We start from the raw sequence: 27,267 nt of genomic DNA on the forward strand, positions 1-27,267 counted from the left end.
CTCAGGTCTGCCCCTGCCCGTCCATCTCCCAAAGCTGGGTCTGAGGAGTTCCTTATTTATGGGAGATGATGGCAGAGTGCCTGGAGCTCTGCTCCAGCACCAGGTGGTGCCAAGGTTTGAACCTGCAACTCCTGGACCTCAGGTGTGCAAGGTGGTGCCATCTCCCCAGATAGGGTTTGATCTCAGCCTCTCAGAATCTGGGCAGATGTTGTGGTGTGTGGCCAGAGACAGAGAAACTGCCGGCTAACAGGCTAGGGGCCCGGCCACCCATCAGAGTGCTGAGGCAGGGCAAGCCCGAACTTGGATATCTCTCCAGAAGCTTGTCTCGGGTGTGGGCACAGCCCCTCCCCACGGGACCTGCTCCCAGCAGCCATAGGGGTGGGGGGGTTGGCACTTGGTGCTGTAGTCTAGAAGCTGCAGGACGACGGGAAGTGAGCGGCCCAGCCCCAGGTGCAAGTGAGACAGATGGCATGTTTGCAACTCACTTTTATTGTTTCTTTATAAAATTCCTCTCACATGGAGGAATATATTGTTATAGTCATTAGCTTATCTCTTTTTGTTTTAAACTCTATGCTAACAGCAATGGAGCCAAGAGGAGGGAAAACAAGCTACGATAGAAAGGCACTTAGAACCTGTTAAAATACTGATGTCCTGGAATGTGCAACACAAACCCACGTCAACACAACGCGCACAGGCCCAAGGGCCTGGCCTGTCACCGAGTCACACGCTGAGCTCCATCACCGCCCAGTGCCCTGTGCCTCTGCTCCCTGGCCTCAAGCTGCAGACCTGCACCCCACCAGCCAAGGGGCTGAGGCCAGGGTCCGGGGGGCCCGAGGGAGGGAGGCCAGCTCCCTCCAGCTTGGTCTCAGCCCCTTCGAGGGGCAGAGTGAACATCGCCTGGCCTGTCAGTGTGACCCCTCTGGGACAGAAGGGCGGTCGGGGGGGGGGGGCATGGCAGAGCTGCTCAGAGGAACAGCAGGGACCCCGGCCACCCTGCAACTCCAGTTGTACATACACAGTGTAGGGTGCTTGGCCACTTCAGCCAAGGGCGGGACAGGCCTCCCACAGGCTTCAGGCCACCTCCAGGAGGAGCACCCAGCTTCCTGGGCAAGGGTAAACCAGGGGCCCAGCTGTGTGTGTGTGGTCCCCCCCCCCAGCCCTCAGGACTGGCCTGGAGCCCTGTCTGTGCTGGCTATGAGCACACAGCCCCAGAACAGGAGCTGGGTCCCAGCCTGACTTGGTCCCTTATACACGTCCGCCCAGGAAGGGGCCATCCTGGGCAGAGCTGGCAGCTGGCAGCGCGGGTCTCCCGGGCGGTGGGAGGCACCTTGTCACAGGACTAGGTGGCTTCTTGCTGTGGCTCTGCCGGGCCTGCGTCTGTCTGGCTTTCCCTCTGATTGGTGGGAAAGGGGTCCAAGGAGCCCCCAGAGCAGAGGCTGGGCAGGTGGGGGAGTTTGATATGGGGCTCCAGCTTGCCCACCCACTGCTGGGACGTGGCTGACAGCTGGACAGGATGGGGAAGGCCCCCTGCCCTTTTGGCCGCTGGATAAAGGAGGCACCAGGGAGGGGCGAGGCCTCAGCACCCAAGAGCACAGCTCTCCCTGGCCCCCCGCCCAGGAGTCGGGTGCCAGCAGTGACCCCTAGCACCTTCCCTTTGTCCGCTGGTCTGGGGCCGCCCCAGTCAGGGAGCATTATTGCTATTTCACAGAAGAGTTTCTGTTCGTCAGGGCTGTCCCCACTCAGCCAGGCTTAATTCACCACGGCCGGCTTGAGCAGCACAGAGCCGGGCGGGATGACCACCCAGCCGGGGGTCAGCGCCTCTGGGCTGCTGGCCGCCGAGTTGACGCCCGTGGACAGGTCCAGCACAGTGCCCGGCAGCAGGGGCAGCCCGTCGGGGACAGGCCGGGCGCGGCCGCCCTCAGTCCTCTCCAGCGGGGTCTTGCAGCCCTCCATACCCAGGGCCCGGGTGGGCGCTGGCCCTCGCTTCTCCCCCTCAGCCTTGCCGCCAGCGGAGCCGGCGAGGAGGGAGACCACAGGCAGGCCTAGTCCTCCTGCCCCGAAGGGCGAGGGCAGCAGCGGGTTCTTGGCCAGGTTGAGGGGCAGTACGGGGGCCGGCAGCCCGGGGCCCATGCCCGCCGCGGCACCCCCACCGCTGCCATTGCCACAGGCCAGGGCACTGAGGTCAAGGGGGCCGGGGGGCAGGGGCAGGGGCAGGGCGGGCAGGCCAGGACCTCCGAAGAGGGCAGCAGGGTTGGGGATGATGATCTGGGCCCCACTAACATAAGGGCCACCGTCGGGGGCAGGCAGCGGTGGCTTGGGGGGTGGCCGCAGCTGCAGGAGCTCCTGCTGCTCATGGGACACGAAGTGGCCGTGAGCCTTGATGTGCTTGCGCAGGGAGCTGGGGTCCGTGTAGCGCTTGTGGCAGCCGGGCATCTTGCAGTAGTAGGGCTTGTCCACGTAGTGGGTGCGCGTGTGCTTGAATCGGTCGCTCGAGTTGGAGTAGCGCTTGCTGCATCCTTCATAGGGGCAGACATAGGGCTTCTCCCCTGCGGGTGGGGGCACAAGGGCTCGTCGGGACCAGCCACCCGGACCACCCCTGCAGCCCCACCTGGCTGATACGGGGCAGAGGGGCCCCCAACGTCCCACACAGTGCTGCCCCCAGGGACATCGTGCTGAGAAGCCAGATGGCTATGGGCCACCCTCTTCCCACAGTGGGAGCTGCGCCTGGGGACACTGCTTCCATAGAGCACCTGGCATGGCCTGAGGGAAGCTCCCTTACTCTGCAGAAGGGCTCCAGGTGTGCTCAGCACCTGTCCAGCACTCCACCAGCAGACAACGTGAGACCTGGGGCCCAGGTGTGAGCTCGCAAGGGGTAGGGGGGTCTCCCAATGCATGGGCTCCAGGGTGCAAATAACACTTCAGAGGATGGGGTTCGAGAAAAGACTTCAGAGGGTGGGGTTCGAGAAAAGATGCCACTACAGTTGCCCCCAACTGGGCCTTAGTGCTACTCTCGGTGCATTTAGATCAGGCCGGTGGGGACCAGAAGGGAGCTCACCCAGCAGAGCACACTGTTTAGTCTCCAGGGCCAGGGTTCAAGTCCCCTGCCAAGATACAAAGCGGAAGCCTCACAAGTGGTAGAGCAGTGGGGTGGTGACAGCCCACTTGGATAATGCACTGCTTTGCCGTATGCGCCACCTAGGTTTCAGCTCGGCCATTTCCCTCTCCCTCTCCCTGTGTGTGCATCTCTTTTTTTTTTTTTTTTTAAAGGGAGTTGGGCAGTGGTGCAGCGGGTAAGCACACGTGGCACAAAGTGTAAGGATCCTGGTTCGAGCCCCTGGCTCCCCACCTGCAGGGGAGTCGCTTCACAGGCGGTGAAGCAGGTCTGCAGGTGTTGTATCTTTCTCTCCATTTCTCTCTGTCCTATTCAACAACAATGACATCAATAATAAATATAACAAAAACATTTTTAAAAAGGGGAAATAAATTTAAAAAAATAAGAAAAGGGGGCTGGGCGGTAGTGCAGCGGATTAAGCACATGTGGCACAAAGCACAAGAACTGGCAGAAGGATCCCAGTTCGAACCCCCGGCTCCCCACCTGCAGGGTAGTCACTTCACAAGCGGTGAAGCAGGTCTGCAGGTGTCTGTCTTTCTCTCCCCCGTCTTCCCTTCCTCTCTATCCAACAACGACAACAATAATAGTAACAACAACACCGATAAACAACAAGGGCAACAAAAGGAAAAAATGGCCTCCAGGAGCAGTGGATTCATAGTGCAGGCACCGAGCCCCAGCAATAACCCTGGAGGCAAATAAATAAATAATAACTGCTACCAGGGTTTTGCTGGGCCTTGGTGCCTACACAATAAATCCACCACTCCAATAGCCCCCCCCCCCCACACACACACTGCTGTATGTGATAGGGACGGAAAAATCAAGGGAGAGAGGGAAAGACAGACACCTGCAGCACTGCTTCATTTTTTTTTTTTCCTAATATTATTTATTTATTTATTTGCTCCAAGGTTATTGCTGAGGCTCGGTGCCTGCACTACGAATCCACTGCTCCTAGAGGCTACCTTTTCCATTTTTTGTTGCCCTTGTTGTAGTAATTTTTATTATTGTTTTCATAGCTGTTGTTGTTCTTGGGTAGGACAGAGAGAAATGGAGAGAGGAGAGGAAGACAGAGAAGGGGAGAGAAAGACACCTACAGACCTGCTTCACTGCCTGTGAGGCGACTCCCTGGTGCACTTAACCAGCTGCGCTACTGCCCAACTCCCTATTTATTTATTTATTTATTTACTTACTTACTTACTTGATAAAGAAGTTGAGAGGAGAGGGGGAGATAGAGGGAGAGAGACAGAAAAACACCTGCAGCCCTGCTTCACCACTCATGAAGCTTTCCCCCTGCAGGTGGGGACCGGGGGCTTGAACCCGGGACCTTGCACACTGTAGTAATGTAAGCACTTAACCAGGTGCACCACCACCTGGCCCCCTAATTCTTTTTTTCAAACTTTATTTATGATTGGATAGAGACAGAAACTGAGGAGAAGGGAAGATAGAGATGGAGAGAGGCAGAGAGACACCTGCAGCCCTGCTTCACCACTAGTGAAGCTTTTCCCCCTGCAGGTGGGGACCCAGGGCTTGAACCCAGGTCCTTGCGCACTGTAGTGTGTGCACTTAACCAGGTGCGCCACCGCCTGCCCTCACTGCTTCACTTTTTGTGAACCTTACCCCTAGCAGATGGAGGCCAGGGGCTTGAACCTGGATTCTTCCACATGGCAATGTGTGTGCTCAACCTGGCAGCACCTGGCAAAGAAACTTTTACCCCTGAAGCCCCCAGGTTCAGTCCCCAGCACCGCCATAAGCCAGAGGTGAGCCCCAGCTGCGAGGCTGGCCCCACGGTGTGCTGGCAACACAGTGTTGTCTCACATGATGCCACTTGGGAGGTACTCGGCCCCTGAACTCCCAGGAGAGGTGCCCCCACCTGCCCGGGGCAGCCTAGAGAGCCCCGCCCACCCGGGGCAGCCAGAGGGCCCCGCCCCCACCGCTACCCTGACTCTGCCCCACCACGGCCCCGCCCTCGTCCTGACTCCGCCCCCACAGCGGCCCCGCCCTCAACATGGCTCCGCCCCTGCCGCGGCCTCACCTGTGTGCGAGCGGTTATGGATCTTGAGGTTCTCCAGGCGGGAGAAGCTCTTGCTGCAGGTGTGGCAGCGGTGCGGCTTCTCGTTGGTGTGGGTGCGGATGTGGATGAGCATCTTGTACCTGTTCCAGGGGGCAGGCGGCGGCTCAGTGGTGCCCTGCAGCCCGCCCGCCGCCCCCTCCCCACCGGGCACACTCCCTCACCTGGCGTTGAAGCCCCGGCCGTGGCGGGCGCAGCCCTCCCAGTGGCAGCAGTAGCCCGAGTCCTTCTCAGGCTTGACGTGGTAGTCGTTGACGTGGTCCACCAGGTCCTGCAGCAACTCAAAGAGCTGGTTGCACTGCGGGCCGGGGAGGGGGAGGGAGTGAGCCTGGAGGGGCGCCTCCCCCCCCCCCCCCCCCGCCTCCCCCAGCGCCCTCCAGTCCCGACCCCGCTCACCTTGGCCCAGCGGCACACCAGCTGCTTGGGCAGCGGGAGCTCTGGCGAGAGGCACTTGTCCTTGGGGGGCGTGAGGAAGGAGGAGGCAGGCAGGTGCAGGGCCCCCCCGGAGCCCAGGGGCAGGAAGAACTGGAAGGAGCTGGGGATGCTGTCCAGGTAACGCTGGAAGTCCTGGGGGTTGGGGTGGGGAGCTCAGCACCCCTGGCCCTGCAGGCCGACCCCCCCATCTGCTTCAGTGGCGGTGCCGAGGCTCCACCCTGGTCCTCACCCTGATACCGGGGCCTGGTAGACACTGTCTTTATCTACCGAGGTGTCGGTACCGGGTGGGGTCTGAATCCAGTGACCATGTCAAGGACACAGATATACAGGGGTAGTTAGGTGACCACAGAAGCAGGAAGGACCCTGCCCTGGGGGCAGCATGGCCCTGCAGTGGCTCCAGCTGCCCAGTTTGTGGCCCACTGCACCTCCCATCACTGCCCTGTCCCCCTCCTTACCGGGGCTGTGGGCACAGCTGGCAGGTCCCCGCCACCCTGGCGCTCAGGGGACAGCGAGCTGCTTCCGTTGGGGGAGTCCAGCCCAGATGGCGGTGACAGGCTGAGGTCCACCAGAGGGGCCGAGAAGCGTCCCTCCACCTTCTCAGGGAACTTGGGGTTCAGCAAGAAGCCTGAGGGGGAGGCACAGCTCAGCAACCCCCCATACTGGAACCCCAGGAATATGAGCAGCAGCCCATCCAACTCCTAACCCAAGAGGCGGGGACTGGGAGTCAAACACTTTACAGATGGGAGCCAAACCCACTTTTATTATCTTTACTCACTGGCTAGAGACAGCCAGAAATTGAGAGGGGAGGGGGAGATAGGGAGGGAGGGAGACAGAGAGACACCTGCAGCCCTGCTTCACCACTCACAAAAGCTTTCCCTCTGCAGGTGGGAACCAGGGACCCAAACCTGGTGCATTGTAACGTGTGCACAACCAGGTGTGCCACCACCCAGCCCTCTGCCAGGCCCCTCTCTGGCCCCGTGTTCCTGTCTGTAAACTGAGAGGAGCCTTCTAGCACCGAGAGAAACCTGGTTTGGGAGATCTGCCAGGGATAGAGCAAAGGCTAGAGCCCCCCAGCGCCCCAAGAAGCTCAATTGGTCTTGATCTTGGTCCCGGGGACGTGGTTAATCAGACACATGTCAGAAAGCCCAGCGTGAGGCTCTGGGGCCTTCACTTTGCACCCTGGCTCTGCTGTGCCAATTCATCCCTGGGACACATCACATCCAGGACAGATTCCAGGGCTCACAAACGGACAGAGTGGGGGCACGCTCAAAGCCAGGAGCCTCGAGGGGCTGGGGGTGTACCTGTGGGTGGGGAGCCCGGGGAGCCCGGCGTGGGGCTGTTATCCCCCAGGCCGAGCTCCCTGTGCAGAGCGCGGTGGCGGACCACGCTCAGCGTCCTCTCCCGCTTCTCTCTCGCCGCCCGGAGCTTGGTGATGCTGAGCTTCAGGTCGAGCGGCTCGTCCAGGGAGTGCATGGCGGTGGGGTCGGGGCTGGAGGCTGCAGCGGCAGGGCAGGGGGCTCCGGAGCCGGTGTTCAGGCAGGAGCCTGGGAAGGAGAGGAGCTGTGCTGTGACACTGTGAAACCAGGCTCCTTTGCGAGGAGCCTGACTCCTCACAAGACCTGCGTGGCCCAGCCAGCAGCTATCAGGGAGAGAGCAACTACCCGGAGTCCCCAGGTCCACTTCCCCATGAGTCTTGTCTGGTCTAAACTAGAAGATACCCAACACGGCCAGAAGAGTCGCAGGTGCCTTCCACAGTGGGCAGACCAAGCACCCCACTGCCGGCCCGCGTTCACTTCTGAGGAAAGCAGGCTGGAAGCTTGGCCCAAGCAGTGAGGAGGTGTAGAACCTGGCCCCAAAGGGCTGCCAGGGCTCAGACAGGTGCGGCCAGGACTTGGAGCCACCACCAGGGGGCAGTAGGGGACTATGGGCCAAGCCACCAGGGCAGGGCTTGTGAGGCAGGGCTGGGGGCTGCTAACAGATACATAAACATCAGTGAGGATATATATTGTTGAATGTGGTCATCTTCACTGCCCCGGGCTGACTTTTAGAGAGAGGCAGAGACAGAGAGAAGGAGGGAGTCAGGTGGTAGCGCAGGTGGCGCAAAGCCCAAGGACCGGCGTCAGGATCCCGGTTCGAGCCCCCTGGCTCCCCACCTGCAGGGCAGTCGCTTCACAGGCGGTGAAGCAGGTCTGCAGGTGTCTGTCTTTCTCTCCCCCTCTCTGTCTTCCCCTCCTCTCTCCATTTCTCTCTGTCCTAACAGCTACAACAATAAAACAAGGGCAACTAAAGGGAATAAATATTTAAAAAAAGAGAAGAAAAAAAAAAAACTACAGCACTGAGCTTTTTATTGTTTTTTAATTTTTATTACTGGATAGAGACAGAAATTGAGAGGGGAGGGAGAAATAGAAACAGAAGTCAAGAGGAAGAGGGAGACAGAAGGAAAGAGACAGAGAGAGATACCTACAGCCCTGCTTCACCACTTGCAAAGCTTTCCCTCTGTAGATGGGGACCGGGGGCTTGAACCTGGGTCCTTGAGCAATGTAACATGCCCACACCTCCCAGGGAAACACTGCTAGCTATGTGGGTGTGTGCCACTGCCCAGAGGACAGCCCCTCGCCCCTCTTGTTCCAGGGTCACCAGGAACAAGGAAGCAGGTCCCCTCCCTCACTGAGGACCTTCTGTCTCTGGGATACATCCTAAGACCCTCCTCCCCAGCACCACAGCTCAGTGGGGACCACTGGGCAGGGGCAGCCACACTCTGCAGTGGAACCCGTGTCTGTGACTCAGGCTTGTGCCACAGCACTGACAGGGGTGGCCTGGGAACCCCACACACAGGCAGGTGGCAGGGACAGAGATGGATGGACCAGGCCCCCACCTTCTTCCCCAGGCTAGCAGGCAGCTGCCCTTGGCCTGACCCGAGCCCCCTGCCCCACTTCTGTCTGTGTGTCTGTGTCCCTCCACCTGTTTATTTTTAGACACAGGCCCAGTCCAATCTCCCAGCAGCTCCTCTGTGCTGGGAGCCTGGAAGGGGAGGAAGGAAGTAAATATTTATGCTGATTAAGAATTCAGGAGCCAGGAAGGGCTGGTGGCCGGGTCCTCAGGCTGGCCTAGGGCCATGGGTTCCCCACAGCTTCCCCCCCCCCCCCGCCCCCGCCGCCCCCAATCTGAGCCTTCCTAAAAAGGGACCCAGGGATGCAGGACCAGCTGGTTGTGGTAGCTTCAAGCGGACACTTCCTGGTGATAGCCTCCAAGCCTGTGGGGTGGGGAACCTGCTGGGGATGGCACCTCCACTTAGAACCAGCGAGAGCCCGAGAGAGCCTGTCAGAGGTCTGGGCACACCACCCCAGTCAGCAGCCCCCCACTTCCTGACACTGCTTCTGCCCAGGGAGGCCCACCTCCCTGCTCTTGGGGAAGAAAGGAGCCACCCACCAAAGGACACAGCACTCCATGTTCCGGGGCCTCTCCCTGCCGCACTGCAGGGGTGGACTGCCTGTGATCCCGCTGGACTCGGACCTTGGCCAGCCCCAGGCTCCCCAAGATGGTACTGGATCTCACCCCTCCTGCACCCCACCCCCATGCCTGGGAGGTGCACGGGGTTGGGGGGGGGGGTGCAGCAGGCTCTCATTCATGCACAGGACAGGGAGGTACAGTTGGGCTCCATTTCCCCAAGGCAGATGGGGTTCCCTGCCCTGCTCTGGGAGCCCCAGAAAGCTTGCCGACTGAGCAATGGCCTCAGTTTCCCCTAGCTGGCTACGAGGCAAGGCCCTTTGCTTTCCCAGGGTTCAGGCCGGCAACCCCAGCATTTGGGGGGGCTATAGAGGGGGGAATGGAGCGCCCAGGTGGTCGTGAGGCGCAAGGAACTAATTAGAGTGGAGGGCTCCGAAGGAAGCTCAGGGGCGGGGCGGGACCACCGGGGGTGGCCAGAGGGGGGCCTTGCCACCAGGGGAGGGCCATCCCCCCTCCCCAAGCAGAGCAGACAATGGCCGCTATTGTGCGCCTGCCTGCCTGCCGGCCGGCCTAGCAGACGGCCCCCAGCTGCCCACTCGCCTGTCCCCGCCCCCAAGTCCCAGGGCCACCCCACCTCAGCCCCCTCACACCCGGCCAGCAACATGGGGAATCTGGGGAAATTGAGTCCGGGAAGAGAAAGGGACCCCACCAGGGCCGTAGCAGAAAGTGGGTCCTCAAGCCTAGGGCACCTGCCATGTGCCAGGTGCCCACTGCACAGCTCTCTGCCTCTACCCCTCTGAGTAATCCAAGCTTCCCTGATCCTCTGACGACAGGGAAACTGAGGCTCAAGGCCGGTGTGCTGCTGTCCTGAGGTCTCCCTGCCAAAAGCAGAGAGGGAGGAAGGCCTTGGGGAGAACAGAGGCTCCACCTGTCACCCTAGGCGACTGCAGGTGTGACCGCTGAGCTAATCCTAAACATGTCCTTCAGTCACTTGTGCCCCTTCCAGCCTGGGAGTCGCACCCCATGGGGCTCTCCTGCTTCACATCAGAGACTGGTGGTGGTGGCCTGGGAGAGAGGAAGGGTGGGGGTGGTGAGGCTGGGAGCAGCACTTGTAGGCTTGAGGTCTGTCCCCAGCACTGCCTGTGTTGGAGCAATGGTGCAGCGCTACTCTCACTAACACATTTAAAAATATATGTGCTGGGAGTTGGGCGGTAGCGCAGCGGGTTAAGTGCACGGGGTGCGAAGCGCAAGGACCGGCTTAAGGATCCCGGTTCAAGCCCCCGGCTCCCCACCTGCAGGGGAGTCACTTCACAAGTGGTGAAACAGGTCTGCAGGTGTCTATCTTTCTCTCCCCCTCTGTCTTCCCCTCCTCTCTCTATTCCTCTCTGTCCTACCCAACAACAGCGACATCAATAACAATAATAACTACAACAATAAAACAAGGGCAACAAAAGGGAATAAATAAATATTAATATATATATATATATATTTGTTTTATTTTGATAAGACAGAGAGAAGTTGAGGGGGAGGGGCAATAGACATCCGTAGCATTGCTTCACCACTTGGGAAGCTTCCCCCCAGCAGGTGGGGACCAGGGGCTTGAACCCAGGTCCTCATGTATGGTAACGTGTGTGCAACCAGGAGCACTACTGCCTGTCCCCTCACTAGGACAACTTTAATTCAAACTGGAGACCAGGGAGACTGCACGGCAGTAGCACACCAGACTCTACACCACAGACCCTGGCACCACCACCTGCCAGAGCTGAGCAGGGCTCGGATCTCTGTCTCTGATGAAGGTGAATTAATAAAGCTCTCTAATCCGGAAGTCGGGCGGTAGCCCAGCGGGTTAAGCGCACATGGCCCATAGTGCAAGGACCAGCGTAAGGATCCCGGTTCGAGCCCCCAGCTCCCCACCTGCAGGGGAGTCGTTTCACAGGCGATGAAACAGGTCTGCAGGTGTCTGTCTTTCTCTCCCCCTCTCTGTCTTCCCCTCCTCTCTCTATTTCTCTCTGTCCTGTCTAACAATGACGACATCAATAACAACAATAAAAAAAACAAGGACGGGAGTCAGGCGGTAGTGCAGCGGGCTAAGCACAGGTGGCACAAAGCACAAGGACCAGATTAAAGATCCTGGTTCGAGCCCCCGGCTCCCCACCTGCAGGGGAGTCGCTTCACAGGCGGTGAAGCAGGTCTGCAGGTGTCTGTCTTTCTCTCCCCCTCTCTGTTTTCCCCTCCTCTCTCCATTCCTCTCTGTCCTATCCAACAACGACAACAATAAGAACTATAACAATTAAACAAGGACAACAAAAGGGAATAAATATTAAAAAAAGCAAAAATAAGGGCAACAAAGAGAAAAAAATTAAAATAAATAATAATAATAAAAAAACTCCAAACTCTCTAATCCCGGGCCTCCATGTGCCTGGAAGCTCTAGCCAGCCCTGCTAGGTACTCTGGGAAACTGAGGACCAGCGTGGGGCCCTAGGGTGGCAAAGCCAGGCCTGGGAACTGCGGTACCAACAGCCACTTGTGGATAAGGGGGCTTATCCCAGTTAAGGCTGGTGCTACCAGCCCCCATTCCAGAGTCGTTACAGTGCAGAGGTTGCCCAGCTGAGCCCAGGAGCCATGTTTCCCAGTAGCCAGGGCTGTGCCCTTGGGCGTGGGGACACATCCCAGCCAGGGGCCTGGAGCTACAGAGCTGGGCAGGCAGGGCAGCGGCCCTCTGGGAGGCTTGGAGAGCTGGGGGCAGATAGGCTGCCAAAGCAAGCGGCCCCACAGCCCCACATTCCTGGGAACCGCTGTGGCTCAGCCCTGGCCAAGAGCTCCACCCTCTGGGGCTGCAGGGGGGACTGGGGTGCAGGGACAGGCCTCTGGTTCCTCTAGGTCCCTCCCACAGAGCCGGGCTCAAGTATGGTCTCCAGCTTGGCCCTACCACGCCCTGCCCATGTGACTTTGGGAAAGTCACCTGCAAGTGGAGCCTCCTCTAGCTCAGTTCCAAAGACGGAGGGGTGCCAGCCATTGGACTCTGGGGAGAAAGCCTTGCACACATCCTCTCATTGGCTTCCTCTCTCTCTGCTTCCAGCAGGATGGCAGCACGCTGGCCTTGAGCCTCAGTTTCCCCATCAGTGGGTGAGGGAAGGTAGATCAACATAAGCTCAGGGAGGGGGCCGGGTCAGACTTGCTAGGGGAACTGTCAGCACCGCTGGGTCCGCCACCCTTGGAAGGCCCGAGCTGTGAGGATACCCGGCCCTCACACTGCATCCACAGGCCCTGCCACCCTGTCATCACTCCTCATGGGGTGCACCTGGGCTTCCACTTCCTGAGCAAGGAGATGCCTGTGTCCCCGCAGAGCCAGGCTGCTGCCGTCCTGCAGCGTGACCATCGGTGAGCCGGTCCCCTTCAGACTCTTTCATCAAAGAAGAAACTGGGGTGGTCCGGGAGGTGGTGCAGTGGCTAAAGCAGTGGACTCTCAAGCATGAGGTCCTGAGTTCAATCCCCGGCAGCACATGTACCAGAGTATCGTCTGGCTCTTTCTCTGTCTTCCTATGTTTCTCATAAATAAATAAATAATCTTAAAAAAAAAAAAAAGAAGAAGAAGAAGAAAAAGAAACTGGCGGCCCAGAGAAGCTGGGAGCAGCCCTGTTATGAAAGCAGCCCTTCTGAGGAGGAGCAGTCTGAAGACGCCTCTGGGGACTCAAGGAGGGGCTCATCTGAGTCTGTTCCAGGGGGTCCTAGGAGAGGGGCCAGGCAGCACCTCCTGAAAGAGTTTGGGGTTCACCTCCCCGGAGAGCTTGCATTCAGCAGGCAGGCCCCTGCCCACACCAGACAAGCACTTGGTCAGTGCCTGGGTCTCCCCAGGGAGGAGCAGGGTGTGTGTTTAAAGGCACACAGCCAGGCTACTGGGCTCTGTCCCTGACAGTGGGTCCCAAATGGGTCTCTGTCACCCTTTCTGAGCCTAGTTTCACCCCAAGGTGCCAGCTGGCTGGGCATCGAAGAGATGCCAAAATCTGGGAGCCCCAGACAGTCATGTTCCTGCCTCCCCCACCCCATGGGGGGTACCCCGGCACTAGGGCCAAGGTCACCGCAGAGTTCAGAACTGAAGCTGGAACACAAGGCCCACAGGAGCCCTGCCTTCCAGGGGTGCACTTCCTTCCCCAGCACCGGTGGGCTGACCCAGGCTTGGGGAGCAGTTCTGTAGAGCCCGGGGCCCCCACAGCTCGCAGTAGCCAGGCCAGCCTGGCACAGAAGCCTCCCTGGTCCCCACCGCGCCCCCGCTGCCTGCAGCCACCTTTGCAGAACTATGTCTGGTATTTTCCTGTCTGCCCAGTGGGGGGGAGGGGGTGCTGGGGCTCTGAGCTCTGCCTGCACCTGGGCCCCAGCCAGAGGGGAGCCCGCCAAGCAGCCCCACGCCCGCCCACCCGCCAGGAGAGGAGGGAAGGGCTGGACGCTAGTGGCCCCATCCCTGGGAGGGGCAGGCATGGGGCTCTAGACAGACACACGCCCAGCCAGGCCAGCCAAGGCCAGCACCCCACGTGGACGCCACCCAGCACTTCTCGTGCCCCTAGGGGTGACCTACCAGGCTTCCCAAACTGATTCTGGCTGCAGGAGGACCCCACAGGCAGCCCCCCACAAGTCCTGGGAACCCCTGCAAGCAACACCCACTGCATGGGCATGGGCGTTGTGGGGGCGGGTGGCCGGACTCTGGCCTGGCAGACCGGGCCAGGCTGTAGCGTATCCCAGCCCGAGCTCAGTGTGGGGCCACAGGTGCATAAGGGAGGTGCTGAGCCTGGGGGTATGCAGAGAGACAGTGCTGGGCTTCAGCCCTGAGGCTCAAGGTCAGCCAGTCTACCTTCCTAGCTCCTCCCAGCAGTGAGACAGGTACCGCTCCAGCTTCAGGGGAAACTGAGGCTTGGAGTCTTGGGGCACAGAGCTCTTTTTAAAAAAAAAAGATTTTATTTATTTATAAGAAAGATAGGAGAGAGAACCAGATATCACTCTGGCACATGTGCTGCCGGGGATCGAACTCAGGACCTCATACTTGAGAGTCCAAAGCTTTACCACTGTGCCACCTCCTGGACTACGGGGCACAGAGCTCTTAAGGGGTGTGCTCAGGCTCCAAACCCCACACTTTCAGGCTGATGCTGCAAAGGCCTAGTGGTGTGGTGCCAGCAAACATGCCAGGCTCTCAGCAAAGGAAGAGCCCATGAAGGGAGGGGGGCAGGGCAGAGTTTGGCGGGCTCTGGCTGGGGGGGGGGGTGTCACACAGGTCTCTCTGCACAGAAGACTGCCATCTCCCTTTCTATACCAGCATCACACATCCCTGGGCTCTGCCAGGAGCCTGAGGTACACTTTGGGTGCCAATTCCTCTTCCCAACCTTCCACAAGTTCTTATTCTCCTTCAGCTACTACTCAACCTACTCCCTCCTCCATGAAGTCCTCTGGCTGACCCTCTCATCTTTAGCCCCACCCCACCCCCCACAGCTGTAACTAGTACCTGAGAGCCAAGCAGGGCCCTGCCCCCGTGCCCACACTGCCACACGCTCCTTGCCCAGGAGCAGCACATCACCGACGCCACCACGTCACGAGCTCCGGAGCACACCGCGTGCCTGGCCTTGTGCTCACAGTGTGTGTCGCTGCAGCATCCGGACCCCCTTTCCAGGCAGGGAGGCCAGAGCAGGCAGGGCCAGCCGGGGGCACTGGCAGCTCCAAGCTTTGTCTGGGCTGAAGGCCTCTCTGCTAGGACCACGACCCCCATGTGAAGCAGCAGCCCTGTTTCGAGTGAGGTAGGAGAGGCTCTGGACCTTGCCTTCCCTTTCCCTGTCCATGGAAGGGGGGCCAACAGCACCGATACCCCTGTCTTGATTTCCCAAACCCGCAGAACCCATGAACATTTGTTGGATGAACATATCTCTGAGTGCCACCAGCCTGTGGAGGGGCTTGAAGTACCAGGAAGGAAGTGGCTGGCTCAGGGTCAGGTGAGGCCCCCACAGGGATGGCTGCCCCCATCCAGCCAGGGCAGGAGGCCGGGAGCAGACCTCAGTTTCCCCCACTCATCACCACCCTGGTCAGCTCCTCCAGCTCCATCTCTGCTACCCCTGCCTGGCCCTGGCGGAGCACCCACCCCAGAAGCCAGTATGAACTCTACTCCCTTCCACCCACCGCCCCTTCCCAGCCTCTCCAGGGGTAGCCTCCCAGGCCCAGAGCTGCCCTCTACAGCCTGGCCCAGCTGGTGGGGGGGGCATCCTGGGGGCCTTCAGAGCCAGCTGGCCAGGGGAGGGGCTGAGGGGCTCTGGCCACAAGAGGGAGCGGCAGGGGAGGGGAGGCCCTGAGGGCTGGGGCCTGTCAGCTAGACCAGGTGGACAGTGGGGGAGGGGGTTTCCTCTGGACACAGCTGCCTGCATCTATCTTGCTCAGGGCTACATGTGGATTGGGGGCGTGGGAAGGCAGCAGGGGGGTCCCCAGGCTTATATCCGGGGGCCAGTCCTAGATCCCGTTACCTAGCTACCTACCTAGTCACCTCAGTCTGAGCCTGCAGATCTCCAAGCCTGTTTTCGCCAGCCTCTCCCCCCCACCCCTTGCCTCCCAGGACCGCCCTTGGGTCTGGGGAGATTGGAGGGGGAGGTGGGCCCTAGCCTGTGAGCCCCGCAGCAAGGCTTCCCCAGAGGAGCCCAGGCTAACTCAGGCAGCCTCAAGTCCCCTGGGGTGTCCCGCCTGCCCTTGGCCATGACTGGAGGAGGGGCTGACTCCCGGCTGAGTCCCCAGGCAAGCAGGCAGCCATCTGCCAAGGCGGGAGCGAGCGTGCACACATGTCACAGGCGAGCTCTGTGGTGGCCAATACCTGGCCCCTCGGCAGTGAAGACAAAGGGCCTGAGAAGGAAGCCCAGCCTGCAGTCAGGGCTCTGGAAGGTTCTCAGCCCCCGCCCCTCCCCCTCCAGGGGCATCTGGAGCAGATGGAATCCCCCCCACTGAGATCCCTTCCCACTTCCCTGCCCCAGGCCGCTCCCAACCTTAACCACCAGTTAAGCTTCCATTCATCAGAAGGGCGGTCAGAGCTCCCCGCACCCCAAAGATGCCCAGAGCACTGAATGGTCTCCAAGCCCCCACAAAGCAGGCTAAACCGCCCACTGTGTAGGAGGCTCCCCAGCTCCTCTGCACCCCCCTGGGCCCACAGGACCCTCAGAACCCCAGAAGTGGGAGTTGCCCGCTGGGGCTACCCTCAATCTAGCAGCCCTTCTCGGGATTGGGGGAGCAGGGCCGGGTCGGGTGCTGCTTCACAGGGCTAAGTGACAGGTAAGGGCTGGCTGAGTTCTTGCCCCCACCCCCACCCCCCGGGACCCAGGGTGGTGAGGCTCCACTACAAGAGGGCTGAGCTGGGCTGCTGGGGGTGGGTCCTACATCACCACACCCCCTGGCTGATCAGCAAAGCACCAGTCACATTTCCTGTTGAAATGTCCTGGCTAGAGCTGGGCAGTGGCACACCTGGTTGAGGACACACATTACTAGGTGCAAGGACCCAGGTTCAAGCCTCCAGTCCCCATCTGCAAGGGAGAAGCTTCAGGAATAATGAAACAGTACTGCAGCTGTTTCTTTTTCTCTCCCCCTGTCTTCCCTTACCCACTATTTCTCTCTGTTCCATCAAATAAGTAAATTAGTTAATAAATAATAAAAATATAGATTAAAAAAAAAGTGTCCTGGCCGTGGCCTGGGAGGTGGTGCAAGGGATGAAGCACTGACGTCTCAAGCAGTGCAGTGCCAGAGTGGTGCTCTGGCTCTTAACCATTTCACTTCCATAAATAAACCTTGAAAAAATAGAAGGTTGTAAGGGCGTGAGAGGTGGGGAAGGGAGGGGGGCTGCCTCAGAAGCCGCTGAGACAGATGGGTCCCCAGGGCCTTGTAGGGGCTGTGGCTGGGGCAGGCCCAGGGGTCCCAGTGTTCTGACTCCTCAGTCAGCTCTGGGCCCCTTCACATGCCCAGGATGGGGGGGCTAAGTGTCCCCCATCACACTCCACCTCTGAAAAGGTAGCTTGCTGGGAGGAAGGAGGCCCACCAGTTCCCTCCAGGGGCCACTCCTTTGGCCTCAGTCCTCTGTGTGGAGCAGAAAGTGACAGTAATGGCCCTGGACAAGGAAAAGACTGTCCCCAGCCTGGGAGAGGGCAGCCTCCACTCCACCCAGCTCCAGCCTCCCCATGGCAACCCCAATCCCCTTCTCGGGTCAGGACCCTCTTCAGTCTCCCTGGGGATGTGGGGGCTTGGACAGCCAGCCCCACTTGGGTGTGTTGGGGGGGGGCAGGAGAAGTGTCTCCACCCACCCAGCAGGCCTCCCAGGCCTGGGGCCCCACCCCAACGCCAGCCAAGGAGCCAGAGCCTGGGCCTCAACATCTGGTCCCCCAGCCCCAGCTGTCACCACCCTCCCTCATCCAGGACTGCCCCGACTCAGCCGGGCACAGACCGCCCCTCTCCAGAACAGGAATTTGGGATTCCAGCAGCACACTGGGCAAAGGCAATCAGGAGATTACAGCCCTGCCTGGGACCCAGGGACAAGGTGGTGAGGGGACATCCCCCTTCCAGGGGCTGTGTGAGCAGGGTGCAGGAGGGCCCGGCCTGGTAGCTTTGTCCTGGGAGGCCAGGGCCGCCTCCACGTGGGCCCGCCCGCAGCCCCACAGGCCGGGCCGCACATGTGCAGCTGCCTCCCCAGTAACAACAAAAGCTCGGGGGACGCGGTTCACACGATTGTTTAAAATGAGGTTTTGGGATGTCTGTGGCATCCAGCTATTCATACTGGCTCCACCCACGGATAATTGGGAGCTGGCGGGCACTGGGCTTGCCCTCCTCGGTCCTCTGGCCCCCCCAGGCTTCTAGTGGACTCTGGAGCTCAGGAAGCTCACCCTGTCTGACCTCTGGGTTTCACAGATGAGGAAACTGAGACCCGGAAAGGGGAGGGGAGGGGAGGCGAGGGAAGGGGCTGTCCCAGACACCCTGGGGCTCGGTGGCCCTTGGCCAGGACCCAGGCTCCCAGACCATGAGCTTTACCCACTCATCCTCTGGGTCATGACCAGGCGGCGGCAGCCCCCCAAAACCAGTGATCCCTAAAGCAGTGGTGCCTGGAAGTGGGGTGACTTCCTGGGGCACCCCTACTCCAGCAGGGAGGGAGGGACTGGCAGGTGTCCTTGAGCCAGAAGCAGGGAGAGCCCCCCCAGGCCTGTACCAGGGTCACTCAGGGGCCGAAGAACCCCAGCTGGAGGGATTTAACACCAACGGTCAAAGGTCAAAGGTCACAGACAGGGACGGGCAGGCAGGCATGGGGGGGTCGCAGGGTCAGCTCTAATGGCAGCTCCGGAAAGGAGGGGGAGGGGCAGGGGCTAAAGAAAACAGGGCTGCTTCCAAGGGGTCCCCAACCCCCATAACCGGAGCCCCAATCCCCTGGTCTTGTGTGCCTGTCCTCCCACTCCACTCCCTTAGCTGGCTGCGGGCACAGCCCAAAGGAGTAGAGTGGGTGGGGGAGTGGGCTGGGCTGGGCTGGAGATGGGAAATGAGGGGACCTGGGAGGCAACCCCTAGGTGTCACCCCTCCCCTAGTGCAAGCCAGGGCCAGCTGGGAGGCCCAAGCTGGGCCCAAAGGGGAGAAGGAGGAGCAGAGGGGGAGGCTGGAGGTCAGGGGAAGGATGTGTGGGTGGGCTGGAACAGCTGTGGCACTGTGGTACCAGGGGCTGGCAGGGGTGTGGCGGCGTGGGGAGGGCTGGGTAGATCCAGGGGGCCAGTCCCCCTTCCCAAGGGCTGCACCTACGCTGACTTCCTGGCTCCTAAATCCACCTCCCTCCAGGACACCAGGACCCTTGAGGAGGGCCTCCGCATGGCCGCCCAGGGACCCCGGCTCCCACACTGGTCCTGGCCAGAGAACCCCGGGAGCCCGGCCTTGGCCAGGTCCCCGGCTGGCCGGGCTGCCCCTCGGTGTCAAGCGTTCTCCGGAGCCAAGATCCTGGGCTGCGATGGCTGAGGGCCCGGGGCTCCTCCCAGGCTCCCTTCCCGCTTCCCAGGCGCCAGGGCAGGGCCGGGCAGCTCCCGCAGGGACCCCGGTTTGGGTGGCCAGGCGCCCCCGCCCCCCGCCGGACAGGCTGGAGGCGGCACGCTGCCCCACCGTGGCCCGAGTACCCGGCTGGACAGGCAGCGTGCCAAGGCCTCCAGGTGCCAGCCTGGATCCCAGCCCCATCCCGGGGCCGCAGGGGCAGGCGGCTCCCTCCCTCCCTCCCCCGGGATGCACCTGCCCGGCCCCCTCCCCCGCCCTCAGACCCTCCCTCCTCGCTCCGACGCCCCAGCCCGCCCGCCCGCTGCCACCCAGACAGCAGGGGAGGGACAGCGCGGGACAGCGCGCAGCCGACCGGGCGCCTCCCTCTCCGGGCCCAGGAGCGGCCGCGGCGGCGGGGGGCCCCGGCCGGGCACCTCTGCAGCCCGGGCGCAGCCGAGGGAGGGGCCGGCGCCCCAGGCAACTCCGGGCCGGGGCTCCGGGGGCCGTGCGCCCCCACCGCGGCCGCCCAACTTCCCCGCCGAAGTTTGCGACCCCCGCCGGCCCGCCACGGCCTCCGGACGGCGGGAGGGGAGGGCGGAGGGGCCGGGGCGCACAATGGCGGGGGGCGGGGGGCGCCCCGGGAGCCCCGCGACGCCCCGCTTCCTACCTCGCGGCGGGCTCCGGGCGGCGGGTCGGCGGGCAGGGCCGGGCCGGGCGGGGCGGGGGCGCGGGGCGCGGGGCTCACGGCGCGGGGGCTCCCCTGGCTCGGCCGCCCGGCGCCCGGCCGCTCCGCCACATCTGCAGCTCGGGCGGGCGGGGAAGGCGGCCGCGGCGGCCGGCCGTGCGGGATGTCTAGCAGGAGGCGGGGAGCAGGCCGGGGAGGAGGGCCGGCGGCCGCGCGGAGGAGGGGCGCGGGGGGCGGCCTCCAGCCCGCCTCCCTCCCCCAGCCCCCCGCCTCCCTGCAAACCCCTCGCGCCGCCGCGGCCCCAGGCCCGGGGCGCCAGCTGCCAGGCGGGGCGTGTGCGGGGCGGGGGAGGGGGCGGCGGGGGGCGGGCCGGCGACGCGCGTCCTACCCGCCCGCCCACCCAGGGTCCCCAACGCAGCGCCTGTCCGCGCCCACCTCCGCCCCGGGCCCCAGCCTCAGCTCCCGCAGCCCCCCGGCCCTCCTGGGGGTCCGTTTGCAGCCCCCGCCCCGCTTCCCGCCGCCGGCCTCATCCCCTGGCACCCCGGTTCTTCCCGTGGTCCCCCACCCCGTCACCCCCAGGCCCCCCCTGGGTCCCCTCTACGCGTCCCTGGCCCCATCCCCGGCTCCCTCTGAGCCCCCAGCCTCTCCCAGGACCTCCCTCCCCATCTCTCCTGGGGTTCCCGCCCCGCCCCCGGCTCGGCCTCTCCTGTGTCCCCCCTCCCGGCCTCTCCCAGGGTCCCCCCCCAGCCCCAGGGCAGCGCTGGGACACGGCCGGGGTGGCCGCGTGTGGGGAGGGATGTCCGGCCTTCGGGGAAGCCCGCGGGGTGGGGGAGCCCGGGGCCGGGAGGGGGGAAGGTCGCGGCGGCCGGGCGGAGGGGCCCTCGCCTCCTCGTGCTCCCGGGGTCACCTTGGCCGGGCCCCCCGCGGCCCCCGGCGGGCTGGCTGGCGGCGGCAGGAGATCCTCAGGCGGCGGGATTTCTCCGCCCAGCCGGCTTCCAGGAACGCGCGGGCAGCGCCCCGAGGCTCACGCCAGGCTCCCCATTCTCGGCTTCTTCAAGAGCCCGGGTTCGAGGCCCAGTTCAGCTGCTTCCTTAGCGATGCCTCAGTTTCCCTGACGGTGCAGTCGGGACTTGCGCGCGGCCCCGGGCTGCTCCAGCAGTTGGAGACCGGCCGCCTGCCTCCCCAGCCCGAGCGCTGCGAACCTCCTCCTGGACCCCAGATTCGCTCCTGAGCTGCTTTGTGGGCCACTGGGGTCCCTGCCCAGCTCTGTGATCAAAAGCATCTCCCCTCACCCCCCACTCCTCCACCTCGCCCCCTGCCGTGGCCTTGAGAGGTCCAGGGGACAAGCATCCTCTGGAGGTGTGGCACCTGACTCCCACGGTCACCCACTCGGCTCAGCCTCCACTCACGTCTCTTTCTTTAAAATGTGTTTTACTTATTTCATGATAGAGAGACAGGGCGACTGAGAAAGACCAGTACTGGTGTTAGGTCGGGTTACCCCAGTCTGCATACTTCACTGGCACTTGCGAGGCAGGTGGCACTGGGTTGGGACCCCAGGCCTGCAAGTCTGACACAAGCCAAGTCCAGGGCGCACCCCAGGGCCTGGCACAGCTGTGCACAGTAGGCCCTGGATCCCAGACACCAGGCTGGTGGGTGAGGAGTAGGCACCCCGACAACCCCAGGGACTGAGTGCCCGCAAAGGAGGCGCTCAGCAGGACGCTCTGGGAAGGACCCCAGGCACCCCAGGCTGCGCTCTGGAGGTGACCTCTCCACCCCCACCCCACTGCAATGTGCAGAATGTGGAGTGAGGCGGGTTAAACATTAGCTGGCAGGTGGGCCGCAGGAAGGCCAGCTTCAAGCCCTGGTGCCTCCCAGGAGGGGGATGTTAAGGGCCGACTCCTAGTACCTGGACCAGGTTGGGGTGTGGGTGGGGGCCAGGCTGAGGCTGCAGAGTGCCTCCTCCTGACATCTAGAGTCAGCCTCCTTATGGGCAGATCAGCTCCAGCCACAGGGGAAACCAGGACTGCGGAAGGGAGGCAGTTCTATAACACACACTGTGTGCCCTGGTTGAGCGCACATATTACAATGCCCAAGGACCTGGGTTCAAGCCCCCAGTACCCACCTTCAGGGGGAAGCTTTGCAAGTGGTGAAGCAGGGCTGCAGGTGACTCTGCCTCTCTACCTCTCTATCTCCCACTCCCCTCTCAATATCTGGCAGTCTCTATCCAATAAATAAAGAGGGTGGGGGTAGATAGCATAACGGTTATGCAAAAAGATTCTCATGACTGACACTCCAAAATCCCAGGTTCAATCCCCCAATCAGCCAGAGCTGATGAGTGCTGTGGTAAAAAAAAAAAAAATTTAAAAAAAGGGAGTCGGGCGGTAGCGCAGCAGGTTAAGCACAGGTGGCACAAAGTGCAAGGACCAGTGTAAGGATCCTGGTTGAAACCCCAACTCCCCACCTGCAGGGGAGTCACTTCACAAGCAGTGAAGCAGGTCTGCAGGTGTCTATCTTTCCACTCTCTGTCTTCCCCTCCTCTCTCCATTTCTCTCCTATCCAACAACAACAATAATAACTACAACAATAAAAAACAACAAGGACAATAAAAAGAGAATAAATAAATATAAAAGTAATAATAAAAATAACATTTATTTTTAAATAATATCAAAGTTTCATTTATTATTTATTTACTGCTCAGCTCTGGTTTATGGTGTGCAGGGGATTGAACCTGGGACTCCGGAGCCTCAGGTATGCAAGTGTTTTTGCATAACCATTATGCTATCTACCCCTGCCCCCCAATTTTTTTTAGTGGTCCAGGAGGTGGTGCAGTAGATAAAGCATCGGACTCTCAAGCATGAGTCCCCAGTTCAATCCCCAGCAGCACGTGTACCAGAGTGATGTCTGGTTCTTTCTCTCTCCTCCTATCTTTCTCATTAATAAATAAATAAATAATTAACAAAAAAAAATTTAAATACACACACAGCACTGTTCAGTACTGGTTTATTATGCTGGTTTCAGGGAAGGAACCTGGGACCTCCAGGCATGAAAGTCTTTTGCAGAACCACTGTGCTGTCTCCTCAGTTCATGTCTCTTTTTGCTTTTTTAAATTTTTTTATTATCTTTACTTATTTATTGGATAGAGACAGCCATAAATTGAGAGGGAAGGGGGAAATAGTGAGGGGGAGTGACAGAGAGACACCTGCAGCCCTGCTTCACCACTTGCAAAGTTTTCCCCCTGCCGGTGGGGATTAGGGGCTCGAACCTGGGTCCTTGTGCATTGTAACATGTGCACTCAACCAGGAGCGCCACCACCCTGCCTCTCTTTTTGCTTTTTGTTAGTTTTATATCGTGGCACAAATCCTTTCCAGCACTTGTAGGGTGCTGGGCGCTGTGCCACCTTGGGGACAAAGGGTGGGTCTTACTGTCCTGCCTGACCACAGTCACATGACCAGGGGACTCCAACCCTTGTCACTCCAGGAGAGGAAGGTGACTTCACCCCCAGGGCCTGCCTCCTGTGAGGTCTCTGACTTGGGTTCCCACGCTGGATAGCCCACAACAGAGCCCACCCCCCCAAGACTTGACGTTCTGAGGATTAAATGAAGTGCATTCTCAGTACTATTAGCAGTCAGAACTTCAGTGGTGCCCTCTTCACTGTCAGTCAAACCCTTGACTCTCACAAGTCCAACAAGGGAGAACTCTCATTGGGGTTGAACCACCCAGAAACCCCAGTGCTCAGTCAGACCAGCTCTTCCTGTCCTGGACACTTGGTGTTCATTCTTACAGAGGGCATGGTGGATCCTTGTCTCATTCACAGAGAAGGAAACTGAAGCTCAGAGAAGTACTCGGCCAAGGTCTCTGAAACTAGTAGGAAGCATAGCCTGATGGAGAAACATTCAATCTGTCTGCAGAGCCCTCATGACCCATGACCTCTCTGCACCATCAAGTAGTATGTGGGGTGAGGGGACAGGACATGGGGTGGGGGTGGGTCTCCAGAGGGTTGCTGGGGGCTGTGCCTTTCAGGGAGATGCCCACCCCCACCCCCACCCCGGCGGTCAAACCAGGTCTAGTGTCTTCCTTTAGTGCAAAGTGGATGAGGAGGGGTGCCCCCACCCCTACAGTCCTGCTGTGTTTTTTTCCTGAGTTCTGAGCATCCACCTTTCTCTGCCTGTTTGTTAGGGTACTGCCTCCTCTCTCTGACCATTAAGTGCTCCCAAGAGGGCTGAGGGCATCATGTGCTGGCTCATCATAGAAACCCTGGCCCTGAGTGAAAGGATATCTGCATGTTAAGCCTTAGAGCTGTGATTAGGTTCAGGTGTGGGAGGGGTCCTCCACAATGAGAGTGGTGCCTTTGCAAGAGAAGGAGGAGCAATGGGAATGCTCTCTGTCTCTGTTTCTTTTTTTTTTAAATTTATTTCTTTATTGGGGAATTAATGTTTTACATTCAACAGTAAATACAATAGTTTGTACATGCATAACATTCTCCAGTTTCCCATTTAACAATACAACCCCCACTATATCATTTATTATCCTTCATGGACCTGTATTCTCCCCACCCACCCCAGAGTCTTTTACTTTGGTGCAATACGCCAATTTCACTTCAGGTTCTACTTATGTTTTCTTTTCTGATCTTGTTTTTCAACTTCTGCCTGAGAGTGAGATCATCCCATATTCATCCTTCTGTTTCTGACTTATTTCACTCAACATGATTTTTTCAAGGTCCGTCCAAGATCGGCTGAAAACGGTGAAGTCACCATTTTTTACAGCTGAGTAGTATTCCATTGTGTATATAGACCACAACTTGCTCAGCCACTCATCTGTTGTTGGACACCTGGGTTGCTTCCAGGTTTTGGCTATTACAAATTGTGCTGCCAAGAACATATGTGTACACAGATCTTTTTGGATGGATGTGTTGGGTTCCTTAGGATATATCCCCAGGAGGGGAATTGCAGGGTCATAGGGTAGGTCCATTTCTAGCCTTCTGAGAGTTCTCCAGACTGTTCTCCACAGAGGTTGGACCAATTGACATTCCCACCAGCAGTGCAGGAGGGCTCCTTTGACCCCACACCCTCTCCAGCATTTGCTGCTGTTACCTTTTCTGATGTATGACATCCTCACAGGAGTGAAGTGATATCTCATTGTTGCCTTGATTTGCATTTCTCTGACAATCAGAGACTTGGAGCATTTTTTCATGTGTTTCTCGGCCTTTTGGACCTCTTCCGTGGTGAATATTCTGTCCAAGTCCTCCCCCTGTTTTTGGATGGGGTTATTTGTTGTCTTGTTGTTGAGTCTGGCAAGCTCTTTATATATGTTGGTTATTAAACTCTTATCTGATGTGTGGCATGTAAAGATCTTCTCCCATTCTGTGAGGGGTCTCTTGGTTTGGGTAGTGGTTTCTTTTGCTGTGAAGAAGCTTTTCAATTTGATGTAGTCCCATAGGTTTATACTTGCCTTAGTCTTCCTTGTAATTGGATTCGTTTCATTGAAAATGTCTTTAAAATTTATGCAGAAAAAAGTTCTGCCAATATTTTCCTCTAAGTATCTGATAGTTTGTGGTCTAACATCCAAGTCCTTGATCCACTTGGAATTTACTTTTGTATTTGGTGAAATACAGTGATTCAGTTTCATTCTTCTGCATGTTTCAACCCATTGTTTCCAACACCATTTGTTGAAGAGACTCTGCTTTCCCCATGTAATAGTCTGGGCCCCTTTGTCAAAGATTAGATGTCTATACCTGTGGGGCCTCATTTCTGGGCTTTCAATTCTATTCCACTGGTCAGTGTGTCTGTTCATGTTCCAGTACCAAGCAGTTTTGATGACAATGGCCCTATAATACAGTTTGAGATCTGGCAGTGTGATGCCTCCGGTTCTGTTCTTTTTTCTCAAGATTGTTTTGGCAATTCTAGGTCTTTTCTGGTTCCAGATAAACATTTGTAGCATTTGTTCTATTCTCCCAAAAAATGTGCTTGGGATCTTGATGGGGATAGCATTAAATTTGTAGATGGCTCTGGGTAATATATTCATTTTGATGATGTTAATTCTTCCAACCCATGAACATGGACTATCTTTCCACTTCTTTGTGTCTTTTTCAATTTCTTTGAGTAGTGACTCATAATTTTCAGTATACCAGTCTTTCACTTCTTTGGTTAGGTTTACTCCTAGATATTTTATTGTTTTTGTTGCTATAGAAAAAGGAACTGATTTCTGGATTTCAATTTCTTCTAACTTAGTGTTTGCATAGAGGAATGTCACTGACTTTTGAATGTTAATTTTATAGCCTGACACATTACTGTATTGCCTGATGATTTCCAAAAGCTTCTTGCTGGATTCCTTAGGTTTTTCCATGTATACTATCATGTCATCTGCAAATAAGGAGAGTTTGACTTCTTCTCTTCCAATCTGTATGCCTTTAATTCCTTGCTCCTGCCTGATTGCTATGGCAAGAACTTCCAACACTATGTTGAATAGTAATGGTGATAGTGGGCAAGCCCTCTCTAGTACCTGATCTGAGGGGAAATGCTTCCAGTTTTTCACCATTGAGTATGATGTTGGCTGTAGGTTTGCTATATATAGACTCCACTATCTTCAGGACTTTTCCATCTATTCCCATTTTTTGTAGTGTTTTGATCATAAAGGGATGTTGTATTTTGTCAAAGGCTTTCTCTGCATCTATTGATATGACCATGTGGTTTTTGGTCTTGCTTTTGTTGATGTGGTGGATCACATTGATTGATTTACGTATATTAAACCAACCTTGCATGCCTGGGATAAACCCCACTTGGTCATGATGAACAATCTTTTTGATATACTGCTATATCCGGTTGGCTAGAATTTTGTTCAATATTTTTGCATCTATGTTCATCAGAGATATTGGTCTGTAGTTTTCTTTTTTTGGTTGTGTCTCTGTCTGCTTTTGGCATCAGGGTGATGTTGGCTTCATAGAAGCTGGCAGGGAGTATTCCAGTGTCTTCAATCTTCTGGAAGACTTTTAAAAGTAGAGGTATTAGTTCTTCTTTGAAAGTTTTGTAGAATTCATTTGTAAAACCATCTGGTCCAGGACTTTTATTTTTGGGAAGATTTTTGATAACTGTTTCAATTTCATTAGCTATGATGGGCCTGTTCATGTTATCCACTTCCTCTTTACTTAGTTTTGGAAGTTGATAGGTATCTAGGAAATCATTCATTTCTTCCAGGTTCTCTAGCTTGGTGGCATATAGTTGTTCATAGAAGCCTCGCATGATATGTTGAATTTCTGCAGTGTCTGTTGTGATATCTCCTCTTTCATTTACTATACGATTTATTTGGGTCTTCTCCCTTTTTTGTTTTGTGAGTCTGGCTAAAGGCTTGTTGATTTTTTTTACTCTTTCGAAGAACCAACATTTACTTTCATTGATCTTTTGTATGGTTTTCCTATTCTCAATGTTATTTATTTCTGCCCTAACTTTAGTGATTTCTGTCCTTCTGGTTGCTTTAGGATTCCTTTTTTGTTCTTCTTCTAGGTCTTTAAGATGGGCAATCAGGCTGTTT

General features: G+C 58.1%; 1 protein-coding gene across 2 annotated transcripts; it reads right to left on the reverse strand.

Annotated features, from left to right (window-relative positions):
- Positions 1-471: 471 nt before the first annotated feature.
- GLIS2 (GLIS family zinc finger 2) lies at positions 472-20,068 on the reverse strand. 2 transcript variants are annotated; one of them, XM_060172464.1, is made up of 8 exons: positions 19,726-20,068; positions 6,914-7,156; positions 6,068-6,237; positions 5,574-5,744; positions 5,342-5,475; positions 5,142-5,260; positions 4,727-4,801; positions 472-2,546 (listed from the first exon to the last, which is right to left on the reverse strand). In XM_060172464.1, the coding sequence occupies exons 2-8, from the start codon at positions 7,083-7,085 to the stop codon at positions 1,750-1,752; spliced, it is 1,638 nt and encodes a 545-aa protein (XP_060028447.1). In that variant the 5' UTR covers positions 7,086-7,156; positions 19,726-20,068; the 3' UTR covers positions 472-1,749. The 2 variants fall into 2 exon arrangements, with proteins under 2 accessions (XP_060028447.1, XP_060028448.1); XM_060172465.1 differs by lacking the exon at positions 4,727-4,801 and having other exon boundaries at positions 19,726-20,065.
- Between the last annotated feature and the right edge of the window lie 7,199 nt (positions 20,069-27,267).

Source organism: Erinaceus europaeus, chromosome 15, assembly GCF_950295315.1.
Source record: "Erinaceus europaeus chromosome 15, mEriEur2.1, whole genome shotgun sequence".
NCBI classification, from domain to species: Eukaryota; Metazoa; Chordata; class Mammalia; order Eulipotyphla; family Erinaceidae; genus Erinaceus; species Erinaceus europaeus.

What these genes read in the sequence shown, in the direction of transcription:
- GLIS2 (XM_060172464.1), bottom strand. Translation starts at nt 7,085, where the DNA reads ATGCACTCCCTGGACGAGCCGCTCGACCTGAAGCTCAGCATCACCAAG. An exon ending in TGGTGTGCCGCTGGGCCAAG is followed by an intron (nt 5,476 to 5,573) that starts GTGAGCGGGGTC and finishes CCCGGCCCGCAG; the next exon opens with TGCAACCAGCTCTTTGAGTT. An exon ending in CTGGCCTCCATCTGCTAGGG is followed by an intron (nt 2,547 to 4,726) that starts GTAAGGTTCACA and finishes CCCCACCCGCAG; the next exon opens with GGGAGAAGCCCTATGTCTGC.